At 46.3% G+C, this 17,696-nt stretch overlaps 1 protein-coding gene across 2 annotated transcripts in view; it reads left to right on the plus strand.

Annotated features, from left to right (window-relative positions):
- Positions 1-2,296, plus strand: part of BLOC1S5 (biogenesis of lysosomal organelles complex 1 subunit 5) — a 126,421-nt gene extending 124,125 nt beyond the window's left edge. For both annotated transcript variants that reach the window (XM_064597187.1, XM_064597188.1), the window contains one exon: positions 1,847-2,296. In XM_064597187.1, the coding sequence (XP_064453257.1) occupies positions 1,847-1,924 (78 nt within the window). In that variant the 3' untranslated portion in view covers positions 1,925-2,296. The remainder of the gene's footprint in view (positions 1-1,846) is intronic.
- The last annotated feature ends 15,400 nt before the right edge of the window (positions 2,297-17,696 follow it).

Consider the following 17,696-nt stretch of genomic DNA (forward strand, 5'->3'; position numbering starts at 1 on the left):
CAGCTGTGAAAACAAATCCGATGTTACCGTGAGCTCTGTAAATCCTCGAGGCACATAGTAATGAGTTTGCCGTTTTGAAGTACGGTCAAAAATGTAATGGCAGAGGCGTGGCCACTGCGAGTGAGTCAAAAGCAGGATTCAAGAGGTCGGGAGGCAGTGACACATCAGGCCTGGACGCTGGGCTCCTGTCATGCGCGTCCCCAGGGCGTCAAAGTGGGGGCTCCACGGCAGCTTCGGGAAACGTGCCCCCGGACAGCCCGAGGAGAAACTGCCCCCCTGCCTTGCTGAGTTACGCTTAGACCACGGGATGGGGGGCCGCTTGTGTAACCAGGTTATCGCCAGGGGATGACCAAGGGCAGATCAAGGGATGCTGTCATATTCTGGACACAGCACTGACCCTAGCGCTCTCCAGATCTGAAAGGTGGAGTCCCAGCTACAACCTGTGATCCCAAATCTGGAGAAGCATCAACAACCAAATAGAACAAATGTACAAGGACCAGATACTGTCAGCTGGCCGGGCAAAGCAACAGAAGGCTCCTGGTGTTGGAAAGGAGCTTCAGCTGACAGGAGGTGGTGTGGAGGGACAGGAGAGGATGAGGCATGACTAAATGTGGATCGAAACGTCAGCCAAAGGAAGGTTCGCTTCCTGTATTCCACAGATGGCAAACACCAGCGAACTCACAGAACTGCGTACTTCGGGGACACCAGCAGTGACGTCATCTGTACTTGCTGTGTGAAGTGCCCCTTCTGAGAACCGGGGGCACACCCCCATACAGCCGCAGACGGGGTGGGCTGTGGGCAGCTGGGGCCGCAGGCTGCCCTGCTTCACGGAGAGCTAGCATTGTGCCTGGAGCTCTCCTAGCAGCTTCGCTTGCTCTCTTGCTCTTTGGTCTCGTCGTTGGCGGTGTTAAAATGGGCAGAGAGGACAATAAGGAAAGGAAGGTCACCACGTCGTCAGACAAGGATGCCTCCTTCAGAGAGCTGCGTCTGGCAGCAGCCGTCTGGTCAGCGGGCATCTCTTCCGAGGGTGCATCTGTCCTCCCAAAATGGAAGGCCATTCTGAGGTGCAGTCTTACCCAGTGAAGGAATGAGGTGCGTGGTGTTTCACTTTGCCGGGGCTGTGTGACAAGCACCACACACTGGGTAGCTTAAACGCCAGAAATTTATATTCTGACAGTTCTGGAATCTGGAAGTCTAAGATCAACGTGTCGGCAGGACTGGTTTCTTCTGAGGCCTCTCTCCTTGGCTTGTAGACGGCTGTGTTCTCCCTGGGTCCTCACGTGGTCTTTCCTCTGTGCACGTCTGTGTCCTCACCTCCTCTTCTTTTAAGGACACCCATCCTATTAGATTAGGGCCCACCTCCATGATCTCATTTAACTCAATTACCTCTGTAAAGTTCTCCTTAACTTACATACAGTCACATTTTGAGGTTCTGGGGCTTGCAACTTCAACATGTGAATTTGGGGGGCACACAATTCAGCCCATCCATAACACATAGAACCCTCAGGGTCTGTGCGCCCCCCAGCTAAACTCAGGCATGCTTACTGCGCTGACGAGACAGAATTGCAGGGGTGCAACTAGGGGGACCACTCAAGAACCTCGAACCCTGGACCATTTGGACCTGGCTTCAGAGCTCTAGTGTAAAATTCTGTCACTAGTCCTTTTTTTGTATTTCAAAACAGCTCTTCATGTCTTATGCAAGGGACAAAGTTTCAAGCTGCTGTGGAAATTTTTTTCTGGGGGAAAGAGTGGATTTCTTCCTTTACTTCTTCCAAAAGAAGTTTCCAGGGTGTAGGGCATTTCTTAAAATCCATATGAGGTCCTCATTATTGTGTCTGTTTTGCAGACAAAACACTTTGCCAGGAAGTCTTTGGCAGAGGCAGCCCTGGAGCTCAGAAATTCCAGACTCCTCAAGCCTCAGTGAGACAGATGTGAGCGGTTACCAGTGCCCACACGCACAGTCTGACTGCACGTAGCGACGAGATGCACCTAAGAAGGCCCTGGGCTGCTTCCTGTGATAGGAGAGGGAGGACGCCACTGCACGTGTCGGGGTTTGGCTGGAACAACAGGAATAGGACCGCTGTGTTTTGAAAAATGCAAAGAGATTTTTAATGGAGCAGAGAAGTTATAGTTACATCACTGGGGCTTGCCCATCATTAAATGCATTTGGTTTATTTTATATTATGTCTGACCTACGTGTGTGAGGCTGTAGATTCTTCCATGTTTAGTAAAAACACTGAGCAAGAAGGCACAACTGAATAAATACCAGATATTCAAGACCTGATTTTTTTTTTAATTTTAAGTGATCTTTTTTTTTTAATTTTTTATTCTTATGTTAATCCCCATACATTACATCATTAGTTTTAGATGTAGTGTTCCATGATTCATTGTTTGTGCATAACACCCAGTGCTCCGTGCAGAATGTGCCCTCCTCAATACCCACCACCAGGCTAACCCATCCTCCCACCCCCCTCCCCTCTAGAACCCTCAGTTTGTTTTTCAGAGTCCATCGCAAGACCTGATTTTTAATGTTGGTCAAAAGGTACACGCCTTCACAGTTGTCTCATTATTTCGAAGCATGAAGACTGAAGACCTGACTTTGTTGCCTTCATGCAATCAGTTATTGAAGTGTTTTCAACTTCGGTCTTCTTTATACTCATGGGATTTTTTTTTCTTTTAAAGAGGGAAAAAATAGAAGGTAATGACATATGCAGAAAAAAAAACTGATTTGGACTAAAACTCCTTAAACAGATATTTTTATTTCTATGGAGACATAAGTTTACTGACAATTTAAAAAGAGATGAAAATATATGGTGTAAGTTTTTTTTTGAAAACATCTCTCAAAGTTTCCATAAGGGTCTCTGTTTATAAACAACTTTAAAATTAATTTCATTGCCTTAGGTGCCAGGAATTTAGACTCAAACAAGGGACATCTGGATATACTCATTAAATGAAATGGGCACTGAATGAGGCATCATTCTATGGAAGTTAAGAGGAATACACTGATGCTTTCTTAAATGCTTGAATATACCAGCGCTAAGTTTTTGGGTTTTTTTTTTTCAGGGATGAATGCTAATTCACTCTGAAATAGTGTACATAGAATAAGTGTTACAATATTTCTAAATTAGCTGTTTATAAAATAAAATACCGTAGGGGATGAGGAGTCTTCCGTTGGAGAGTGAGGGCATTCGCTTTCACTAGAACTACTCAACTCAAAGCAAACAAACTCATGCATAGGCTCGCTTTAATCATGAAGGCAGTGTCTAACTTACAGTCTATTTAATCTACAATGCAAAAAGGAAATGCAAGTTCTAATTTCTCAAGTTTAGAATGTGCAATTTTGGAAAGGCCATGTTGTTTCAAAGCAAAGGAAGAGGAAGAAAACCCTGCTGTAATCACTGTGCCTGAGCTAATTCTGCTCTCATTTAAAAAAATGTTCTGAGACTGCTATGCACTGAATATTCATATCCCCCCAGATTTCATCTGTTGAAATCCTAACCCCCAAGGTGGTGGTGTTGGGAGGCGGGGCCTTTGGGAGGTGATGAGGTCATGAGGGTGGAGCCCTTGTGAATGGGAGGGGTGCCCCCCAGAGAGTGCCCTCGCCCCTTCTGCTGTGTGGGGACACAGCAAGAGGGGGCCATCTATGAACCAGGAAGTGGGGCCTCCTCACCACACCCCAAATGTACTACGCCTCGATCTTGGACTCCCTGGCCTCCAGAACTTCGAGATAAACATCTGCTGGTTATAAGCCATCCAGCCTGTGGTGTTCTGTCGGAGTGGCCTGAATGGGCTAAGGCAAGCACTTTGGGGTAAAGAGGCTTGGCTTTTGGACACATTTTATTTCTGAACACTCATCACCCACCAAGTCCTAAATTAATAACCTGGAAAAATTGGGGAAAACACCTATTTACACAGAACGCTGAGGAAACAAATCTCAAAATGGCAGAAATAAACTTGTCCCCGGATGCATGGCATGGCTCCCGGGAAGTAAATGGTCAAGTCCTGGCCCCCGTGGTGGTGTCTCTGGGCTGGGAGGGCTGAGTTCTGGAGGAAAGAGTGGGCTGTGAGGCTAGCCTGGAAGGTGCCCTGTGAGGTCTGGCTGGGCAGATCCCCCAGCCACAGTGCCCGTGCAGCGCTCGGAGACCCAGGCTGCTGGGATGACTGAGTAGCTGTGGTTTCTAGCTTGGGAGAGGACATAAGCGTGAAGGTGATTGTAACCGTGGTAAGCAGCCTGGTGAAGCTGAACAAGAGGCTGCCGGGAGTGGTGGGAGCAGCGGCCCTGGATGGTGGCCCGTCTTTGGGGACACAGCAACAGCTATAGAGAGAGATGGGGCTGAAGGGGCAAGTATGCAGATGCCAGCCAGGAGGCCTCCCCGTCATCCTGGTGCCAGGCAGAGTGGTTCCACTATAGATAGAGACCAAACCCCCTCGTCAGCAGAGCCTGTTGCTCTCCTGCTCTCCCTGCTACCCTCAGGCTGGCTCACTGATTAGCAACAATCAGCAAGCAAGAATAAAACTAATAGGCGGTCCACGGAAAGATTCTTCCTCATGAAATCCGACCGGTCAGATTCAGAGAAAGTGTGTATTTTTGAAAAACATTTGAGGCAAAAAATACGAATTCCAGACAGCATCTACTCTTTACTGTCAACATTAAAAAAAATATGGTCTCCATAAAATTAGATGAACTGTAAAATGAGGTGACAGTGGAAGATTATGCTGAGATATAGGCAGAACCATACAGAGAAGTAAATGAGGTTTTGAATAAATGTGTTAAAACCAAGCAGATAATATCAGAGTGTCATAATGTATTCAAAGCAATGAAGAGCAGAATTATGCCAAAAATGCCAGAAATTATTTCAGTGATAGAGAATACAGCCTAGGAAATATATATATGTATAATGCAAAAAATAATGAAAAAAAGGAAAAAGAATATGCGGTATTTCATAGATATACAATGGAGATCCAGTATGTGGATAACTGTATTTCTGAAGAAGATACCAGAACAAATGGACCAAAGCAATATTCAAACACATATAAAACTTCCTAAAGACCTCAATCTCCCAATCAAAATAGCTCACTGGGTACCAGGCAAAATGAAGAGATTCAAATTCTTAATAAACCCTGGTGAAAGTTGCAAAATGTATGTAAAATTAAGAACTCTATTAATGCCCTGAAAGAAGATTACATACAAAAAAAAAAAAAAAGGAAATGCAAACTGGTCTCAGAGTTCCTTTTCATTTTTTTAAGATTTTATTTATTTATGAGAGACAGACAGACAGAGTGGGGGGAGGAGCAGACAGAGAGGGACAAGCAGACTCCCCACCGAGTGTGGAGCCCGACATAGGGCTCTATCTCAGGACCCATGAGATCATGACCTGAGCGGAAACCAAGTGTCAAGACACTTAACCGACTGAGCCACCCAGGCGCCCCCAGAATTCCTTTTTTTTTTTTTATAATATAGATCCTAAAATCAGTGACACAATTCATGTCTATAGAGTTTTGAGGGAGAAACTTTGTGACCCCAAATTCCTTATGTAGCCAAGCTGTCTGTCACTCTCAAGAACATAAAAATATTTTCAGAGATTCCAGGGCTCAAAATATACAATCTGTGTACTTTTCAGGGGGGGAACCACTCAGATGTGGTCCACAGTCTGGCACCATCATGTCACCTGGGACCTTGTTGAGAATACAGAATCTCAGAACCAGGCTCTACCCCAGATCTACTGAATCAGAATCTGCATTTTAACAAGATCACCATGTAATTTATATGCACATTAAAGTTCAAGAAGTACTGCTTTAATAAACCAAGTAATTGATCAAAATGTAACCCCCCCTCCAAACAGTAAAGTCACAGCTAAGGACTGTAGTGAACATTTAAATTAAATACCATAGACTCAAATCTTAATAAATGTATATTGGAAGTTTACACATACATTTATATAACATAAAATCATAACCTGAAAATTAATGTCTAAAATTTAACATAAATAGGGAAAAGGAGTAGATGACAGGAAATAAAATGAGCCTATTGTGTCTTATGGTTCAAAGATATTCAATTGAATTCTTAATTTTGGACGTTTTATCCTTGAATTGGTAGACAAGTATGTCTTCAAATATGTTCTTGAAACTCTTAAAGATAAATGATGGCCAAAATATAAAGTAGCTATGTAACAAACTATTTGAGAGGGAAAAATTCATATTTCATAATGTAAAAGAAAAAAATAAAAAATTTAAAAATTGAAGAATGAACCAGAATACATGCTTTGTGAAAATAAAGGTAAATGGGATTAGCTCCCTTACTGAAAGAATTAGTCAGATTTTTGTCAATGAAAATAGTTTTATTGCTTATCTTCAATTCAAAGAAAATGGGAAGTACAAAGCAGACACAGAAATTCACCTGAGGTGCCATTATACACAAATAATCATTGTAAGTGTTCTGATGGTCATCTTTCTAGAAAATGATTCAGTTTTTAGAAATGGGACAGTACTATGCATGTAGTTTTTAAACCTACCCATTGGATATGATGTGTGTAGGTATATTTGTTATTGTTATTTGTTTAGTATTTTCACAGTTAGATTCCCTTAGATCTGTGGTTTGGGGTAGTTCATTAATTTTGAGAATTTTGTTTTAAATATTTTTTTTCTACACAGTTATCTTTCTTTTCTCTTTGAAGGTATTTTTCATCCAAATTACCATGGTTTTCTTCCCCCTGGTATTTCTATTTGACTTTCCCTAATAGTTCCCATCTATCTGCTGAAATTTCCCATCTCTTTATGCATTTCATATACTTTTTTCCCCTAGAGCATCTAACATATGAATTATAGTTATTGTAAATTCCTTTTCTGATAGCTCCAATATATGTGTTGCCTCTGAATCTGGTTATATTTATTGCTTTGTCTCTTGACTTTGGTTTTTAAATTTATTATTATTATTATTATTTGATCTTGTGCATGTGTCTTGTAATTTTTGGTTGAATGTTGAATTGAACTGAATTGAATTCATTTTGTTTGAATATCATGTATAGAATAGTCACCACTGAGGCAAATAGTATTTATACCTGTAAATGGGCACACCTCTTCTGTTAGATCATTAATATTGAGGAAATGTGCTCAGGAGTTCAGGGAACTTTGACTTGTACTGTTGTTACAGTTACCTTCTATACACCACTGGCTTCAATTCCCCTAGGATTATCTTGTGCTGAGGTGAGGCTGGGGTTCCAGAGGGTTTTTCTTAGTGTTCCTGCTCCACCTTCAACTTTCAGTCTTCCTTGTTTGCCTGCTCTCACTGTGCTCTTGTCCCCTCCCCAGAAGTTCTTGCTTATTGCGTGGTGCCTGTTTGTCCGGTGGTGGGGAGAGGGAAGGAGCAGCTCTCTGTTGTGCTGGTCCAGCATCCGTCTTAGGCTCGGCCTGTCTGCCTGGGTCTCAGGAGTGGGGCTTTCTCAGTGACCCTGCTTCTCTTCTGGAGAGCCCAACTTCCCTGTATCTGTGGTGAATCTCGAATGGGCCAGTTCCCTGCCCCTCCTTTGGATGTGGGAAACCTCTCTTCATACTGGTATGTGATCCTGGACCCAGAATTGCTTCCTGCTCCTTCTTCAAGGGTAGAGGATGTTGCTTTTTCTTTTACCTTTCCCCTAGCTGCTCCGGTTTCCCATCCTGCCCCAACCACTTTCTCATGAGCATCTGGTTGAGGTCCAGGTGCAAGATCCCATGTGTGAGTGCAAATCCCCTTCGTGTCTCTGCTCCGGGGTTTGTATTCTCATGCTAGCCCACACTTGGCCTTTGCAATTTATTTTAAAATCTAGCTGAATTCTTCTTACCCACACGTACAGTCCCAGCATTTCTTCCCCCTGTGCTCTGGCCAGAGCTGAGTCCATGCTTGCGACCCATCTTTCCTTGGAGGAGCCTGATTTGAGTTGGATTGAAGGATACTTGTTGGCCCTGCGTCCTCAGCTCTCTGATAAGCTCATGAAAAGTTACACTGTTATAGTTTATCTGGTTTTCTTTTGTTGTTAGGATGGGGAAATACTTTTTCCTGCTTTTGACATCCTCAGTGGAACCAGGCATGGTTTGGAATGCTTTACATGTAACAACTCACCACTGCCTTACAGCAAATCTATAAGGTAGATATTATTGTAGTCCCCATTTAGATGAAGGAATTTATGCACAGAAAATTTTCATTACCCCAAAGTCACATAGCCACAAGGGTGAGAGCTGAAATTCAAATCTAAATTGTCTTATGCAGTGGCTGCACCATTAACCACTAAAATGTACTGTCATGCACATTGTGAATGGTGTGAATATACCTTTTTTTTTTTTTAAACTCAGTCCCCTCCTAAGGGATATAGGGTTTTTTGCTATTGTAAACAATGCTGCAATGAACTTGTGAAGTTTTCTCCCAAAGATAAGGTCCTCAACCAATTGCTCAGTCAAGGGGTATGCTTATTTAGATTTAAACTACCTATTGCCAGATTACAAACTAAGAAGCATTTTTTAAAATGAAATTTAAACTGTTTCCAATTACAAAATTACAAAAGTGATATGAAGACAGTCTCATTGCAAAAAATTCAAATGAAAACTGTTAACTGTGTATGTATGTGCACACACATGCACACACACACACGGCCCACTCTAATCCCACACCTCTCCTTGTGTCAGCCAGGATCACAGTTTAGTATGTATAGCAGATAGGATTTTGAAAGGCAGAGAGAGCATTTCATGCAGAAAGCATAGCATGAGCAACATCTGGCAGGGCAATAAGGAGACCAGCCTGTCTGGAGCAGAGTTACACAAGGCAAGACATAAGTTTGCAAAAGCAGAGGGATCTGTGAACCCCAGGCAAAGGATGTGTGGTGTCATGTCATAGGAAATATAGAGCTGTTCTTTATTTGGGGGCAAAGCAGTGACATGACAAAGCTGCTTCTTAGATTCTTTTAGACTATCCCTTTATTAATGTTTATTATTTATTATTAATTTATTGGCCATTAATCATTAATTAGATTATCGTGGCCAAAATTGTTGTGCTTGGAACTGGTAGTAATAGCCAAGATCCTGGGGAGAGAATCTGGGCAGGAAGTGGTGAAGGCCAGAGCCAAAGAGTGGTAGGAAAACTAGAGGAAGACATGTGGAAGGCGACTTCTCCATAAGCTGACAGGTGACCTACTGGAAATTATCAACATGTCAAAGAAGTAATGAGCTTGCATACTGTATGGATACATGGCTGAACATGACAGCTTCTTAAGTTAATTGTTCTCTTCGTTTACCCAGCTTCCATTCCATTGTCAAGTGCTATCATATCCTCCCTACTCTGACGCCGTACCTCTCTCTGCTTTTGCTCCCTCGTGACTAAACCACCAGCCTGGCCAAATCCAACACCTTGTCTAACCTGTGGCTGCACTATCCAGCACATTCACTGTGGAGCTGTGGCCAGAGAATATTCCGGCATGTCACATTGACTTCAAATGGGTCCTCAAGGCCACCAGGCAATCATACCACCCTGCCCTGGTCCCTCACTTTCCCATCCTTTTCTAGACCTCTATTTCAGACTTCTCTTCCCTCCCCAAAACCTCTAGTACTTCTTCCCCCATCTTGGGTTTCAGCTCCTGACCTTGCTTCCTATTACCATGACAAAGGAGGAGCAATTGGAAGAGAGTAAATGCAGGTTCCCACCACAACCACAGCTCCCCACCTCTCTGGACCATTGCTCATCCCTGTGCTTGCCTCCTATCACAGGCAACTGGCCATGCTCCTTGGGCCAGCCCACCTCTCCCCTGTGCAGCTTGTGACATCCCCCCACACTCCCTGGGGAATAGCGCCCCACAGATCCTCCCCTCTCTCCCACACCATCACTGCTTCCTTCTTTTCTGGACCAGCCTACAAACGTGCTGAATTTTCTTCCATATTAAAGAAACAACACCCTCTCAGCCACACTCTCCCTTCCTGTTGTGTTCCTTTTTTTTTTTTTTTACAAGAGAAGTTCTTAAACTTTATATATACTCATTTCTCTGCTTCCTGTCTTTCTGCCCCTCTGGAGGGCACTCCAATCTGATTTTTGCTGCCACCTCTCCCCCCAGACTTACCACGATCAAGGTCACTGTGACCTAAACATTGCCCCATTCAGAGCCAAGCGTTCATGCCCGTCACACCTGACCTATCGGTCGGATGACATGTGAATGTGCTGTCCACCCTGGCACATATTTGAGAGGGAAAGGGGTTCTTGTGATGATTACACCTGGTCCCCAGGTGCAAACGGGGATTGTCCAGGGCAAGTGAAGACATATTAGCAGATTTGCAACGTCTATGCACTCCTTACTCGTTGAAACATTTCCACTCTTGCCCTTCAGGGCAATGGTTATCAGCTGTCCTCCCACTGTGCTGGCAGCTCCCATCAGTCTTTTTTTCAGGATCCTCCTCATCTGCCGGTCTTCTCAACAGTGAGGGGTCCCAGGGCTCAGCCCTTGAACCTCTTCTCTTGTCTAGATTCTCTCGCACAGGGATGTCATCCTGTCTCATAGCCTTAAATTTCACCTACATGCTAATGATCCTCAAATTCCAATCTGGCCCCATCTCTCCCCTGAACTCGAATATCCAACTGCCTACTTCCTGTCTCTACAGGCATCTCCAATTTCACATGTTCAGTTCTGAGTGACTATTTCCCCCCAAACCTGTTTCCCATCAAAGTGAATGACGTCTTGATCCTCCTGGTTCCTTGAGCTACAAACCTCCACGTCCTCCTTAACTCCTGTCTTTGTCATACAACCTTCATCGGCTCAAGCAGCAAATCCTATCGGCGTTTACATAAAAAAATGTGACTCACCAGCTGGGATGCCCGTAACCGTGCCCTAAACCGGTCACCTCACTTCCACGCTGCCCTCCTCCTGGTCCTCAACACAGTTCTCCGCATGATGCTGCGGAAACCCTCCAGTGACTTCCCTTCTCATTCATAAAAGCCAGCCTTCCTTCTCCCTCTGAACTGCCTGACTCTGGCTGTCACTTCTCTGACCGCCTCTGCTGAGACTCTCCCCTTCAGCACTTCCGCTCCAAGTCCCCTGCTGCCGTGCCCTCTGCTGGGATGCTCTTCTTCCAAATAGTCACTTCTGTTACTCCCTCGCTGCCCTGACGTCTTTACTCAAAAACCACCTCCCTAGTGCACCCTTCTTAAAACATCAGTCCCATCCGAACCCTAACACTTCACATCCTCCTTCCCTGCCTTCTGTTTGCTCCTTGCCACTTACCCCGGACTAACGGTCTATATCTCCCTGATCTGGAAGTTCTATGAAGGCAGGGGTTTTTGTCCATTTTAGCCATTGCTGACTCCCCAGCACCTAGAAATGTGCCTGACACAAACTACACACTGATACGTGTTCGAGTGAATTTTCCTGCAACTGGGTACCCGACATGGAGGAAGACATGCAGCTGTTACAGCAAGTTAAGGAAACCAGACATTTATCTTTGCACGTGAAATACTACCTAACCTTAATAAAGCTGTTCGCGAAGACTTCTGCAAAGCATTAATGGCACAAGATATACCACAAATAAAAAGCAGTCTGTGAGCAAATAAGTTAGGGCAACACTGCATTGGATACTGTTGGGGATTCACAGGATGTGTTTTCATATTCAGATCGCTGAGAAATCCTTTGGTGAGCACACCTGTATCTTCTCATTTCTTCCCCATTCTCACTTCATCTGGCCATTCTTTTACTCTTCCCGGCTTCTTGGCACACCTTCCCTGGGTTTGTAGTCACATCCCCAAGTTTGAATGAGAGTGCAGGGCACTCAGCCCTAATGCAGGGAGACCTCTGTTGGAAGCTAGCTTAGTGAAGAAGCAGGTGTCATGCGGAAGCCATTCCTGCAAGGGTGGTGGCAGGGTGGCAGCTGCAGAGGTTGAATCCAGTGTCCTGAACCCAGGGTGGGACAAGCAGAGTGTGCACCCAGAGGTGGTAGCAGGGGCGGCTCCATCTGAGCAGTCCTGTGGTGTGATCTGGGCATTGTTCCTGGTTGTTTGTTGAAACCCAGTGTTCTGCAAACATGGTGGGGTCAGAAGGTCAGAGCCCTTTTCTTTCTTTCTTTTTTTTTTTTTTTAAAGATTTTATTTATTTGAGAGAGAGTGAGAGAGAGAATGTGAGGGGGGGAGTAGAAGAAGAGGGACAAGCAGACTCCGTGCTGAGCTCAGAGCTCGATGATGCAGGGCTGGATCCCAGGACCCTGAGATCATGACCTGAGCCAAAATCAAGAGTTGGACGCTTAACCCACTGAGCCACCCAGGTGCCCCTGGAACCCTTTTCTCAAGAACCCCCCTATTAACTTCCAGCAAATACCAGAATCCCTTTGGTGGTCTGTTCCCCGTCTGTATTCTCAGGGTCCACCAGGCAAGAGAGCCCAGCTGTGCATCATCTAATCCCAGGGCTTCTCAACACTGGGTGTAGGACCAGGGTCTCGGTACTCTTTTCAAGACCCAGCTGATTACAGTTTGCAGCCAGAGTCGAGAACCACTAGTTTAGGTAAACCATTTTCGTGGATTCTGACTTTGGAATCGTGTTCTGGGACTCAGGCGGCCTCGAAGAGCTGCTTTCTAAGCACCATGAGTGTAGCATGTCCCCCTGCTCATATGAAACATCACAGACGACAGCCAAGGCCACCACTGCCAGCTAGCGCAACCAAGAGAAGAGTGGAACTGCTGAGAAGAGCTCGGTGAGAAGTCCACTCTCCTGCTCCCAAGCCCAGGTGCTGACGTGCGCGTCTCTGCATCAGCCTGTCGCCTTCCACCCCGGGAGTGTATGGGAGAACGTGGGAGAATGGCCCGATTGCTGCCACAATCACACCCACCGGATGAGGAGCTGGGAGCATGACCGGTCAGAAGGAGCAGAAGGAGCAGCAGGTGCAAGGACTAAAGGGAGCCGTGGTGAAGAGCCTGAGTCAGATGCCCATGGACTTGCACAATGGCACAGTTATTTCCGCTCAGTGGTCACAAGCCGTTCAAGAACGTTTACAGTGTTCCCCCTGGCGTGGATCCCACGTGGATTGTGATCTGAATCTACTATGTTACAACGTGTTTCTCCATGCTCGTTGACTGTCCAGGAGGAGGTGGGCCGTGTGGCTCAAGGAGGTTATGTGGGCAGCGAGTAAATATCACACTTTCAAACACTGAAAATAGCTCTTCTTCTCTGGGTGAGTCCAGCCTGGGACATTGCTTCAGTCTTTAGACTGCTTCTGTAGACATTCCCTGATGCAAGCAGTCCTCTAGCTCTGCCCTCCTCCTCAACCATCACATTTGAACAGTCACGTAGGCTCATTGAGAAAAATGGTTTCTCCTCTTTAGATGCACCTTCCAGAATGTTCTGACCGACAGAACAACAGGATGTAAACGCTTTGAGTACCTGCCTAAAAGTATCATTTTCAGCCCAATAATAACTCAGGATGCACCTGTTAAAGTGGTTCCAATGGTGGCATTTTCATTTCTGTATTAACAGAATGTTCTGTGGGGTCCTCTTCCCAAAGTAACAACACACTGGGGTTTCATTTTACTCTCAGGAGGTGGAAAATGCAAGCTGTAGTTTCCCTCAGCAGCAGCTCCTCCCATTTCAGCTCTGATTGCACTCACTGGGATGAGGACAGCTTTACAAACAAGAGGCTTTGCACACCGCGTGCGCTGCCCATTGGGATGAGGGCACAGCCTTTGAAGGCTAAAGATTTACAGTAAAAGGGACGTGTAACACCACCATTTGTTCACAGTGGTAATACTTGGTACTAGCCTCCATACCTCCAGCCTTCTCCGCTTGGGACAAGGCTGTGATCGTAAGGGTCCTTCCTGAAGGATGCCCTCATTTGAGAGCCAACAACTCTGACTTTTCATTTAGTCCTTCATGCATTCATTCAACAAACACGTCTAAGTGGCTGCTCCGGACATCATGCTCACAACCCGTATCCTGTGAAGCCTACAGGGAAAGCCGGACACTAAGCAGTCACACAAACCAATAATGACTGTTAATGACTGTTCTGTTCAGGGGAATGGAGAGAAAGGATAGTTATGATGAGAGCATAGCTGAGGTAAGGGCTGAGCCCTGCTGGCGCTCAGCAAAGTCTTCCCTGAGAAAGCTGTATTCACTTCCTGGTGTAAAAACTCCATGTTTCCACCCACTCTTAGGCTTCCTTGAGCTGGGAGTCAGGCTGCTCAGAAGTGGGATTCTAAGCTGGGCACTCACAACTGCCACCCTATGAAGTAGCATCTCCGTTCTTCATGAGGGCTGGGAGCTCAGAGGAAGGGGCCAGTGATGCCGAGCCACTCGGGGGGAAGGGGTGCTGGATGGCTCGTGCAGGAAACGCAAGGCTGTGATTGGCCTGGGTAAGGGAGAGTCCTTCCAGACACAGGGAATAGCCTGATGTATATTTGGAAAAGAGTAAGTCATTTAGTCTTCCTGGAGCCTGGGAGAGAGACCTGGGTGGAAAGATGGGCTCCTTCACCCAACACTTGCTGAATGTCCACCATGTGCCAGGCATTTGGGTTCTAGGGAGTGGTGACCGTGACAGATAGGGCTGTCCTTTACGGGGCTTACTGATGGACAGGAGGGCCAATGAACTAACTTAACACATGCATCTGCAACAGAAGGACATCAGATTGTGCAAAGGGCTGTGCGGAAACCATGCCGCACAGTGACGGAGACCATGGGGTGAGCAGAGAGAGGCTATGCCAGAGGGATGTTCGGGGACGGTGTCCCTGAGGAGGCGATGTGGGGGCTGAGAGAGCTGAGGGGGCCACGAGGCCAGTCACAGGAAGGGAGAGGAAACAAGCCTGGGGCACTGTAAGTGGAGGGTATTAAGAATCATCCAGAAGGGCTGGAGTCTAGGGGAGCAGAGGGCACAGGGGTATGGGAGGAGACCACGTCTTTCCTGAAGGCCCTTGGAAGCCAAGGCAAGCTGTTGGGACCGCATCCTAAGAAAAAAGGAAGCCACCCAAAGGAAGTTAAGTGACAGTGTAATAGTTCAATTCTAGCTGCTATATGAAAACCAGACTGGAGGGATTCAAGGGCGAGTTACATCAGGAGGCTCTCGTAGCAAGAGAGTGGAAGGGAGTACGTTGTTGGAGATGTGTTTCAGAAATGGAAGGGACAGAGCCTGCTCGGGTGAGGTGGGGGCTGGGGTGGGGCCCAAGACACAGCCATAAGGAAAAGGGAAAGGAAGGTGTGCAGCCTGTGAGCAAACCCCCCGGGGAAGCAGCACTTACCAAGTGGAGACACTGAAGGATGAGCAGACAGCTATGGGGAGTCCTGAGTTTGGTTTCGACCATGCTGGTAAGAGAAACAAGCGGTGATATCAAATAGATAGCAAGAGCTTGGAGAAAGGTCTCAGCTGATATATGCACTATGGGGTCATCATGGAGATAGTGTCTAAAGCCATGGCTCTGAGTGAGGTCCCCTGGGGGTGGGGGGTGAGTGTAGCGAGGGAGTGGGCTGGAGGCTAAGCCCTGAGAAACAAACACCTTAGGGGTTGAGATGAGGGGCCTGAGGTGTGGCGGGTAAGGTAGGAGGCAAATCAGAGAAGCTGCCACCAGTCTCGATCATGAGTGGATCCAGATGCAGCTGATGTTCTTGTAGGAAGCCCAGTAAGATGAGGAGAGCAAAGTGTTCCTCTGACTCGCCAATGTGGACACCTTTGGTGACTTTGGTGTGGTGGGTGTGGGAGCCACAGTGGCCTAGGCTCAAGAATGAGTGGAACGTGAAATGCAGAGAATTCTTTTTTTTTTAAGATTTTATTTATTTATTTGAGAGAGAGAGAGAGAGAAAGCATGAGCCGGGGGAGGGGTAGAGGGAGAAAGACAAGGAGACTCCCTGCTGAGTGGGGAGCCTGAGATCATGACCCGAGCCAAAGTCAGACGCTTAACCAACTGAGAGACCCGGGCGCCCCAAATGCAGATACTTCTTGAAAGATTTTGCTATGGAAGAAAAGTAAGGAATTGGGATAGTAGCTGGGATATTGTGAGGTTAAGGGAGGTTTTTTATGTTTAAGTTAGGAGATCTAAAGTATTTTGTACATGCATGGAAATGTCTAGGAGAGACAGAGCAGTTCATAATCCATGCCAGAGAGAGAGAGAGAGAAGATCCTGGAAGGAGCAAAGCCCTTGGAAGGATGAGCTGAGATAATGTCAATTTCTTCTGGCTGCTCTGAGAAACCACCATGAACTTGGGGGCTTAAACAGCACACATTTATTCTCTTACAGTTCTGGAGGTCAGAAGTGCAAAATTAGTTTCACTGGACCAAAGTTTCATTGTCAGTAGGGCCACAGATCCCTCTTGGAGCCCTGGGGGAGAAGCCATTTCTTTGCTTTTTTGTTTCTAGAGCTGCATTCCTCCACTCATTGTTGCTTCGTCCATCTTCAAAGCCAGCCGTGAAGCATCTTCAAATCTCTCTCTGCTCTGCTTGCCTCCTGCACTCCTCGTGTAGTCAAATTTCCCTCTGCCTTTCCCTTATAAAAACACTGTGATTACATTTCAGGCCTACGTAGATATTCCAGAATAATCTCCCCACCTTGAGATCCTTAATCTAATTACATCCGCAAAGTCTCACTTGTTCTATAGTAACGGTCAGAGGTCCCAGGGATTAGGACCTGGATATCTGGAGCAGGGGAGGGGGTGCATTATTCAGCCAGCCGTGGATGTGCTCTAGAGCACTGTAGAGGACTGTCCTTTGCTAGGAGGGGGATACTTCTTTCACTCTTTTTTTTTTTTTTTTTTAAGATTTTATTTATTTATTTGACAGAGAGAGAGAGCATAAGCCGGGGAGCGGCAGGGAGAGGGAGAGGGAGAAGCAGATTCCTGCTGAGCAGAGAGCCTGATGCGGGGCTCAATCCCAGGACCCTGGGATCATGATCTGAGCCAAATGCAGACATTTAACCGACTGAGTCACCCAGGCGCTCTCCTTCACTCTTTTAACCAGAAGGAAGGAGAAAGGTCTCATGCAGGTTTGTGTAGATTTGGTGGTGCAAATATGAAAGAGTGCTTTTGGCTTCAGTGTGCTGAGAGCAGTATGAGGTCAAGTTCAACAGAGAGGGTGAAGAGGGGAGTGACGGGGGGGTTGTTGGTAGAGCTATGGAAGCATGGCACAGAGTGGGAAACCAAACTCTCTCTTGGGCCTTGTCAGTATCACTGCAAGAGAACGTGGCAAGACATCAAGTATGAGAATTCATGGGATCCAATTTGGTCAGGGGGCAAGGAGCACACAGCAATCTGGATTGTAGTGAGCAGATGGGATCAGGAGCTCAGAGTCATGATGAGGGGACACTGAGCAAGTTGGCTCTAAGTACAAGAGGTGTTGGGCAGAGTGTGACACCTTTAATTCAGATTTTGGAGACAGTGCAGTTCAGGTTATAACAAGTTCAAGGGTTTCCCTTTGGGAAGGAGTCACTGAGGGACAGAGAGGTGGGCCATCCACCTGGATGCTGAAGACACCAGGAATGAAGACACCAAAGGGGTGGCCAGGAACCAAATCTTCAGTGAACGGGGGAGAGGGTGGGGGGAGCCACCTGGTAGAAGTTAGATGACAGAAGTGGGTGGGTGACTAGGATCAGAAGAGCAATGGATGCCATACCCAACAGCATTGCTTGAATGGCAGCTAGGGGTTTTGCAGGAGGAAGGGGAAGAGATGGTTTGGAAGGAGCAATGGAGAGCAAGGAAGCCACCTTCCTTGCCTTTACTTCCTGTCTCTGA

This window comes from Mirounga angustirostris, unplaced genomic scaffold, assembly GCF_029215605.1.
Source record: "Mirounga angustirostris isolate CCGP_5_RB_7025 unplaced genomic scaffold, mMirAng1.0.hap1 SCAF_8, whole genome shotgun sequence".
Taxonomy (NCBI): domain Eukaryota; kingdom Metazoa; phylum Chordata; class Mammalia; order Carnivora; family Phocidae; genus Mirounga; species Mirounga angustirostris.